Genomic DNA, 10,634 nt, shown 5'->3' with positions numbered 1-10,634 from the left:
CCACTGAAGAGACAAAAAATCTGTTGTCCTGATGTCACTAAAGGGGATGGCCTTTTCTTAAAGGGGCGGATTCCCCATTACGACAGGGTGGACAACCATTCAAGGGACATGGACAAACTCTTCTTTTTTATTAAATAAAAATATAGTTTTTATTACCAAATGATCAATACACTCAAATTGAGTAATCTCAAAATATTAAAAATATTAATAGGAGAAAATTTTTTATTTTATGATTTGACCATATTCTACTATCATTCAAGCAGTGCATGCAGTGCATGGGAGAATATAAAAACTTAGCCTAATATAACACACCCTTTCATAGTCATGTTTATGTTATCATGGCAAATGAGTTATTTATGTACAGGACACCAAAAGGCACCCTACAGTGATATTGACCCATACACACACATACATTTAGTCATTTACATTTACATTTAGTCATTTTGCAGACGCTTTTATCCAAAGCGACAATTCGGGGAATACATAAAGCGATTCTTCTTAAAGAGGCAAACAGACACAGGAAGTGCTCTTAATACCAAGTTTCAGGTATTTGTTCAAATAAGAACAAACTATAAAGGGAAGGAATAAATAATGAGAAAGACAAAGTTTTATTTTTAAAACTGTTTGGCTTTTGGCTGATAGCTATGATTTTCAGGAATGGAATTTTGAGGAAAAACGGGTTTAAAGTGAGGCAATGAAAATAGAAACACAACAGTCAAAGTACAAAAGTATCACAAGTAAAAGTCACTTTACTGTGGTAAAAAAATTATTTTAGTCACTGTACATGATGTAAAAGATACAAAATGACCCAAAGGAACACAGAACACTTGCAAACATTTGAACATTAAGTGTAGCCTATGTCTGTTCATAAAACATCACAGATTACAGCATGCAGGCTATCTCGAATTCTTCTCCTGTTGTACTTTGGACTTATTGCTGGACTTAATACATAACCAGACACAGTTTGGGGTTGTAAACTTGTAGTTTTGTGTTCTAAACTTGTAGTTTTATTTCGTGCTGTCTAGGGCTGTCGCGATAACCGCAATATCGCAATACCGCGCTATTGACGAGCAAACCGCAGAGGAATGCAAGAACCGCAGCAACCGCGATTTTTGCGTTTTATTTTTTCGTAAGGTTATGCCCTTCTCGTTTTACACTTCATGCATGTGGACTGAATATTAAACAAGTTGATTTGCACTTAACAAGCCTAAACAGACAGTGAATGAGAGAGAGATCGACTGAGCGCGTGCGATTACTTGCGTCTGTCCTCCAGGCAGAGTCATATATATTTGTGAAAATAGGTTGTCATCTCCAAGGAAAGCGAAATCTCTGTCTTGGCTTCGACGCATAGCTGGTCAGCTGAGCCTTCTAAAGTGGCGCTCAAAGTTTCACTTCCTGTTTCAACGCTATTTGGTTTCGGTTTCATTGTCTTCTGAATATGACCTCGTTAGTTATATCGTAACACATACACACACAAATTATATATATATATATATATATATATATGGCGGTAATACCGCATACCGCGCTATTGAGCCACTCAAAATTACCACAAGGGAAATTCCCTCACCGCGACAGCCCTAATGCTGTCCCGATTTGAACTAAATGAAAGTAATGCATATGAAAATGGTGCTGGGGGCCCTTTAAGAATGAGAGCTGTGTCAGGAGCTCTATACTGCATCATTACACAAACAGACTAACGTTTCCCTGAAGAGGACAGTTTTCCGTTGTTATATAACATATAACAGACTGTCATTGGACTCCTCCTCTTTAGTAACTTCATCATCCGATCCTTCATCTCTGGATGTGAAATAGTCCATTATAACATCATTTGGGAACTGACATCACCAAGATTGAGCAGATTTAGATGAGCAAGATCGTTTAAGTGAGCAGCTACTAAAGACTGCGTTGTTCTCTTGCGCTCTGCCATCTCACGATATTAAAATATAAATAAATAAAAAAACTTTGCGTGCCGTAGGTTACACAGGAGTGGCGGGAAATGTGCATTGATGCACCTTTATTATATATGTTACGTGGTTTATTTTGATAGGTTAACTGTTTTTGTGGTGTTAAGAAAAAGCACCTCCGCAGCACGTTCTTAACATAAGAGAAAGAGACAGTATTTTCTGCTTGCTGCAATAAATCGCTTTTTTTCTGCACTAAACAAGTGAATTTTGCCAAGATATTTTCAGAGATGATAGACAAGATGTTATAGAATAATAATTGACTGAAAACCTAATTTTGACATCCGACATCCAACGGGTTTTTCCAGATCACATCACATATATGTATATATACAGTGGGGCAAAAAAGTATTTAGTCAGCCACCAATTGTGCAAGTTCTCCCACTTAAAAAGATGAGAGAGGCCTGTAATTTTCATCATAGGTATACCTCAACTATGAGAGACAAATATATATATATATATGTGTGTGTTTTTGTAGTTTACACATAGATTATAATGGCATTATTTAAAAAATTTAGTGTTTTCAGGCCCCCAAAACACCCTTGTCATGTAAATGAATGGCCAAAATGCATAAAACATTTTTAGTTAAAAATGGTGTAGTGTAAAATGTGCTCATTTAATTACTAGTTGGTGGCCACTTGATGTCCAATGTCAAATCTGGGTCTTGAAGCAAAACTTCTCAGTTTACGTATGTAATCATTGTTCCCTGAGCAGAACAAGACACTTTGTCCTCTAGCGGTCACTATGAGGAATGCCTTCAGTGTGATCGGTGTCTGAAGCATACATCTAAACACGACAATAACATTGGCTGGCGACAGCCTATGACATCATTACCGGCGCGACCACAGTATAAAAGGGCACCGGGAGAGCACGTCATCCGCTTCTTCGTCTGAAGCTTGTGTCCGAAGCATGGCAAGACATCTAGAGGACGCAGTGTCTCTTTCCTTTCTCAGGGTACCATGGTTCCATACGTAACCCGAGACGTTTCCTTCCGAGGGAACATCGAACTGCATCCTCTAGTGGTCGCTATGGGGAACGGTATACCCATGCCGCCATGCTGAGGGGAGTGCATGCCAAGCACCACGGCGAGCACTAAGTACCAACTCTACCAAGCCATGGGAGTTGCCCCTGAGACGCCTTGACGGCTGTTAGTGACATTATCCCCTTCGGCCAAAGGCCTGAGCTGCATACCCTAAAAAAACTTACCTGTTAAGGGCTGGGATGAAAAGCCTGAACCCAGGGCAGGGCAATCAGTTTCTAACCTTTACATAATGTGTTTTTTCTGGATTTTTTTGTTGATATTCTGTCTCTATCTGTTATAATGACATAAAACATAAAAATGATAGACCCTTCATTTCTTTGTAAGTGGGCAAACTTACAAAATCAGCAGGGGATCAAATAAATATTTTCCCCACTGTACCATGCAGGATTTTAGAAAGTGTGCAGGATGCTTAGCGTGCACACTTACCACAATGTGGATTTCAGAAAGTGCACAGAAGCTCAGCGTGTGCACTCACCATAATATGGATTTCAGAAACACCATTCCTAAGGGGTAAATGAGGCTGTTACTTAGACAGACCTAGGAACCCTGCGTGACTGTGGCCCGCTCAAGGGAGCAGTTACTTAATTCAGCGGGAGTCCTCGTGCTCAGAGTGCATTGACAAAGGTGTATCTCATAGAAAAACCCTCCATGTGAGGGAAACACCGCCATCTCAACCATAGTCACAGAACAGGCTCCGGAGCATGTGGTCATACATAACTAGAAGGGGCGTAGCATCCAGCTCTCAGACCGAGAGGGGAACACCAACACTCGAATTGGAAGTAGTGTGCTCATAGATAACCCTCTAGAGTGAGGGGAGCACTAAAAGCTCAACCACAAGAGCAGCATATCTGGGAGGCAGAAAGACCTAACAACCTGGTGTTGCTGACTCACGGAGCTCTGAGGCGGAGAACTCGAATCTCAGGCAGAGAGGAAACTCAGACGCCCAGAAGGGAGTGGCGTGCTCACAAGTGACCCTCTATAGTGAAGGGAACACTGCTAGCTCGACCAAAAAGCAGCCCACCAGGGAGGCAGAAGGTGGCCCAGCAACCTAGCATGACTGCTGACTGGAGCTCAATGGAGTGGAGGCCCAACTCTCAGAAATAGCAGAGGAACTCGGGTGCTCAATTTGGGAGCGGCGTGCTCATAGGTGACCCTCTAAGGTGAGGGAAGCACTCCTAAGCTCAACCAATCAATGAGAGCAGCCTTACAGGGAGGCAGAGAGAGGCCTAGCAACCTGAGGCTGCTGCTCAATGGAGCTCCAAGGAGTGGAGGACCCGATGAGAGGAGACCTCAGACACTCAATTGGGAGAGGCATGCCCAAAGGTAACCCTTTAAAGTGAGGGGAGCACTGCTAAGCTCAACCAACAAAGAGAGCAGCCTTACAGGGAGGCAGAGAGAGGCCTAGCAACCTGAGGCTGCTGCTCAATGGAGCTCCAAGGAGTGGAGGACCTGATGAGAGGAGGCCTCAGACGCACAATTGGGAGCGGCATGCTCAATGGAAACCCTCCGAGGTGAGGGGAGCACTGCTAGGCTCAGCCAAATAGGGGCAACTTATCAGGGAGGCAGCAAGCGGCCAAACCACCTGATGTCGATGTGATGGAGTTCAAAGAGTGGAGGGCTCGACCCTTAGCAAAGAGAGGGGAACCCAGCTCGAAGTGATCATTAGCCCAGGGGCAAAGTACCTAGCTCTTAAGTAGAGAGGAGGACTCACATAATCTGCCCAGGACCGGCAAGCTCATAAAAGACCCTCCCGCAGTGAGGGGAGCACGACCATGTCCGGGGAGCAGATTGATCGCAAATGGGACATCAGAAATGGGATCCAGCTAAGAGGGGATCACACATTCCAACAGGGAACAACAGGGTCCCAGCATAGAGGCAACTGACCAAGGAGGTGACAGGGATGGGCCTAACAGCACAGTATTGTTACATATGGAGTTCTCGGGAGCAGCGCTCTCGGCTCTCAAGCTGAGGCGGGCCCTCAAAGCACAAACTGGGAGTGATAGGCTCATAGCTAACTCTCACAGTGAGGGAGCACTTCCTAGCTCGACTAGAAGGCAGCGCTAGATTAGAAGGGACAGTCTAGCAGGGCCCAATGAGAGACTGTCAACTAATGCAGCTGAGCGCAGTCTTATACTCTCTCGTCTTATAATCTCGATAGAGAGCATGGGTCCCGTTTAACCAGACCCAAAGAGAACCTGTAGAGGAAACGGGCCCCAATAACCCATTCATGCATACTGCTCCTCAGAGCCGAAGCACTCAGGAAGTGTTTCCACAGAAACACATCTCACTCAGGGAATGCAGTGTACTCAAGACCACTCCGCGAAGGGGCGATTCACTGGTTCAACCATAAGGGCAGTGTGACAGGGAGGTCCCGTGGGCCTGACCATCTATCGAACTGCAGAGTGAAGTTAAGGAGTGTTAAGCCACTCAACGCCTCAGCGCGAGGAGCTCTCGCTCAGAGAGCGTGCATGATGGTTGAGAGGATGACTAGGAGTGAGAGGAGGGCTATCATCCAGCCTGGATCCAGTACCGACGGGTGAGACCATCACCACAATCGGTCAACAGCGAGCGGTTTCTTACTTCAGCAGGGGAGGTGCTCGCAGCGGTCCTAACCCTAAAACAAAGTCAGAAAAACAGGGACAGGTCCCAAGTAGTGCTGCGGAGAAAACTAATTAGTGAATTCACTTAAAACTTGCAATAGAGTAGATGAAATGGATCGTACTCGCCAACCACGGCTCCCGCGCATGACTCAATTTCACAGATATAATCTGAAGGCGAAGTCCGAAGAGCGCTTGGGTCCGTACCATCAGTAGGTAGTTCTATGAGACATAGAAACTAACCAAAACATCATAGGTCCAGCATAAGAGACTGTAATGTGAGCACAGGAGTCTCCTACCTAACCTCGGTCAGGTGGGTGGCTTTAGGGGAATTAAGGGGAGGAAGATGAGAGCAGATGTTAATACTCTCAGAGGGAGGTGAGAAGATGGCTCAGGTTTTACTCTGGTCCGGACGAGACCGTTGAGAATGCCTCGTCTGGATCATCTCCCTCTAATCTTGCCTGTTACCCTTTGACTCACACCTCCTTTGAGCCCTACCCGAAGGCGGGGGAGGGGCGTGAGCCTCGACACCTTGACCCATAGATCGAGACGGGCCAGGACCTCTTTGTTGTTCGGGCTCAGATCTGGACCTTCATGGAATGAAAGATTTAAAGGCAGCTGTCTTGGCCTCCTTAAACTTCTCGACCACCGTCTCGACAGAAGTACCGAAAAGCTCAGAAGTGGAAACTGGTGCAAGGAGACAGCCCTTCTCATTTGTCCCAATATCTGCCAGGTTCACCCACAGACGCCACTTTCTTGGCCCGCTTCTACGGCAAGTCAAGCCTCGCCGTGGCACGTTCCATAACCTCAAGCAACTCAGCGTACACAGGGCAGGAGGAATGAGAGGACTCAGTCTCAACTTCTTCGTCCTCGTCTGACATCTCCTGCTCTTCCTGGCTTGGAGCCAGCAGAGCACTAGCCACTGGATCAGACGATGAAAGAGAAAGACCCTTTTTCAACTCATCAGCCAGGTCCACCTGCGATCCCCATGAGCTCATTTTCCTCCGTGCCTCAGCAGCGGCGGGTCCTGAACCACGGGGGGCTGATGGATGTCCCTCTTTCCTCGAAAAGAGAGACAAACGAGAGCAGAACTTTTTCATCAGAAAACGCTCACAATGCACGCAGATTGCCCCCTCGAGGACATTACGCACGTGCTCTTGGCCCAAACAAAATATGCAAAGGAGCACACACTTCTTAAACACCTTACTAGTGCTCGCCAAAGTAAAGAAGAAAAATCATTCTTACCGCAATGCACGCTTCAAACAAAACAGTCCTGAAGACGAAGAAGAGGATGACGTGTTCTCCCGGCGCCCTTTTATACTGTGGTCATGCCGGTAATGACGTCATAGGCTGTTGCCGGCCAATGTTATTGTCATGTTTAGATGTATGTGTAGCGTCTGCGTAGAATCATGCATGATCTTTGGGGTTTTATGGCTTAAGAGACCCTTTTAGCCTTTGACATTTGCATATAAATTACAGTCCTGGTCACAGACTTTACGTTTATATGGGGGCTAAATTGCCAAATGGTTCCTCACTATCATCTCCCCATCTGATTTCAAACACTTTCCAAAGAGATGTAAATGACCCCGATGCCAGGCACCGATGGGCCTGGCTGACCAAGCAAACTAACACACACACACAATCTTCCTCTTGAGTTTTATTTTCCGGCAGTTTTTATCTTCAAGTAACTTCGAGTCGCTGTGGACTTTTCCTATCTTCAGAAGAACTAGAAGTAAACTTCCATCTCACTCCTAACGAACTCATCAAAGACCTCCGTTGTCTACCGCATCAGGACTCTTGTTCAGCAATCGAAGCCAATGCAAGTAACCGTTTACAATTCTTTAGATGCGTGTTTAAGTTTCAGCCCCTTTTAAGGTGATTTTTGATTCTCTGATGATTCTCGAAGGTTGTGTTTAAAATTGATGTGAAATACTGCCATCCTTTTACTTTTCTCTTTCTTTTCCTTACTTTGTTTCATTCTGTATGTGTTTTGCTTAGTTAGTTATATGTTAGATATAGTTTCATTTATTAAATCCCTTATATTCACAACTGATTGTCTCTGTTTGCTGCTCACAATTCGAAGTCAATGAATGTTTTGAACCCTTGCTACATATGTTAAATTACTGCTAGCACTGCATAAAGAAGGACAGTTATTCTCCTTGGCCAGGAAAATAATCTTTCCTTGAATTGATAAATGATTATATTGTCTGCTCGGTGGACGGACAGATCAAATAATTGTAATATTGATTCTGCTACAGTTAATTCGAAGATATAATCTAAATATTTATTATTAATCATAACCAGTTATAATTAGTCATAAATATTTCCCTGTTGAGCTGATTTACTACATATGCTTCAAACACTGGTCACCCTGAAGGCGTTCCCCATAGCGACCGCTAGAGGACACAGTTCGATGTTCCCTCGGAAGGGAACCAGCTTCTAACTAAATATTTGGATTTTATAAGTAGCCTATATATGTGGATGATTGGACAGAAGTTATCTATAATGTTTTATTTTATTTGAAATGTCTAAAACTCTCTTTGTTTTTGTGTTCTAGCTCTTTGGCCAGGCCTGAAGTGAGCAGCTCCAGTCCATCAGGATCAGTCAAGCCCAGCGGAAACACCCATAAGATCTGCCTGGTGTGCTCCGATGAGGCCTCTGGATGTCATTATGGGGTGCTCACCTGTGGCAGCTGCAAGGTTTTCTTCAAAAGAGCTGTGGAGGGTGAGCCTGCAGGACACACATACCCCTTCATGCTCCTGTTTTGACAGTAGGGCTGACTCAGTGGAACGCACTGGGCTGATAAATGCTTTGAATCTCATTTCATTAAGCAGTGAATAACAAAGGAATCACATTTACTTTCAAGGTTGTCTTGTCGAATACATTTTAAGTAACGTTTGATGGCAGATAAAATGCTGGGATATAGCCACCCAGAACTGAGTTTTACTTTAGTCCATGTCTGTTAGGTCACATTAAAAGTGTGATTTATTTTTGGAATGTCTCTTCAAATTTACAGACGAGCCCTTACTATGTTCTATGTATTATATGTACTATGTATGCCTCAACCTCCCGTTTCAACAGGAAATACATCAAACAGGAAGGACAACTATTAATAGTAATTTTATGGTAGCAAATAAGTTTAGAAGAAAATTGCTGAAATTAATTGAAAAAAAACAAAAAACATTTATTTCATGCAATATTTAATAACAGAAAATGTACACTGTAGAATTTCAAATTAATAATTCAGATAGTCAGCCAATAATCGTAAAATGGCTATATTGACTTGATTTAATCATATTTACTTATATATTGCTGTTATTAATTCCGATATCCCCAATAGGTGGATTTATTATTGTGATCATAATGTAAATCACTCAATATGTGGTCAAAAGTAGACATTTTTTGCTTGTGTTTACAGTTTTTCTCAATCGATTTGACACATTTCTCTAAACTCAGGTCACTGTTCTCAAAACAGTTAACACAGTGAGCTAAACAGATTGTACGCTTTCATTAATTTCATACAAATTACAAATCATGCAAATACTTTTCTCAAAACAGTGTGCACAAAACTCTCAACGATCGCGTAAGCTCCAGGGGAAGCTCCTTAAGTTCGGCCATCCTACACAGACGTGACTGACCGTTCGCTCGCGCCAACACGAGGAGGAGGGTGGTGCTACTCTCTACACTGCACTCAACTTGAGGGATTCCTACACTTTCAGTCTTTGAGGAGACATGAAAAACAGTGCATACCGCAGGAACGGTATAACGGAAAATATTAGCGGTTTTGAAACCGTGATATTTTCAAATCGCGGTATACCGTGAAACCGGTAATCGGCCCATGCCTACTCTCAAATGTATTCACAATAGTTCATACAACCAACCAATACTTTAAAATATTTGAAAAAAGGTTTTACACAAATCACAAACATTTATGTATCATTTGTCCAAACACAACAAACAAAACTCTGTAATTTGTCATTCTATCAAATGATATATTTTCGATTGGTAATACTTAAGTCAATATTAAATTAATGAAAGAACTATGAGTTTCTCTTTGAAGTGTATTTTTTAGGTTTGATAACTTGAAAAGTAAAGTAAACTTGAAAGTAACTTGAAAGTAAAGTAATTAGTAATCTGATTATTTTTTTAAATGCAGTAATTAGTAATCAAATTACAATTTTAAAGAAGTAATTAGTAATTTGTAGTGGATTACTTTTTTTGACTAACTTACCCAACACTATACCACTGTTCAGAACTGTGCTAGCTAACCATGTGCTGATTAGCATCGAGCTAGGTTCAAAATTATCTAAAATGGTCACTACCGAAACATTTGGTGGAGTTTCGGTTGTGATATCTTTGTTTTTTGGGTGTTATCCCATAGAATTGTCACTACCGAAACATGTCATCATTGTTTCGGTAGTGACAAAAAGAAACACGTAATCCTCATATTTGGGGGAAATAAACAATATTTTAGTACAGTTATGTAATTTTTTTGTATTTTAGTATATTTTAGTATGCGAGTTAAAATTCTGTAATGTGATGTGGTTGCTACCAAAGCATTACTGTCACTACCGAAAATGTGCTGTCACTACTGAATCATGGGATGTTTTGTCAAAAATAAAGTAAACTGAATTATCAACTAAGATATTTTTTTGGCTCAATGTACATTCAAACTAACAAACCCTTAACTTTGAAATCAGTATGATCAACTTTTTGCCTTTCAATATAACCCTTCTAATTAAATTATTATTACTGTGTTTCGGTAGTGACAAATTTGGGGAGAGGACAAATATTCCAAAACTTTCTGGAAATACAATATGAGAATTAACAGCACAATTACTAGAAATGTGTACCTTGGATATTATACAATTTGCATACATACAATTTGTTTGGAAAAAGACAATTTTATTTAGCAAAAAATGCAATTAACATGTATTTTCATTAGCATATTTCTGCATGTAACACTGGGTATGTTTTATAATCAATAGAGAACACACCAACAGTTTTGATGTTAATATTTATTACTTTTAA

The 10,634-nt window shown here is 42.0% G+C and overlaps 1 protein-coding gene across 1 annotated transcript in view; it reads left to right on the top strand.

The window, feature by feature from the left end:
* Nucleotides 1-10,634, top strand: part of LOC107713173 (glucocorticoid receptor-like) — a 126,969-nt gene that overhangs the window by 84,401 nt on the left and 31,934 nt on the right. Inside the window, exon 3 of the mRNA XM_016518606.1 lies at nt 8,161-8,327. Coding sequence (XP_016374092.1) covers nt 8,161-8,327 — 167 coding nt within the window. The remainder of the gene's footprint in view (nt 1-8,160; nt 8,328-10,634) is intronic.

This window comes from Sinocyclocheilus rhinocerous, unplaced genomic scaffold (assembly GCF_001515625.1).
Source record: "Sinocyclocheilus rhinocerous isolate Xijiao unplaced genomic scaffold, SAMN03320098_v1.1 scaffold387, whole genome shotgun sequence".
Taxonomy (NCBI): domain Eukaryota; kingdom Metazoa; phylum Chordata; class Actinopteri; order Cypriniformes; family Cyprinidae; genus Sinocyclocheilus; species Sinocyclocheilus rhinocerous.
Note: the sequence above shows the minus strand (reverse complement) of the source record. Positions and strands in the feature narration are given on the sequence as shown.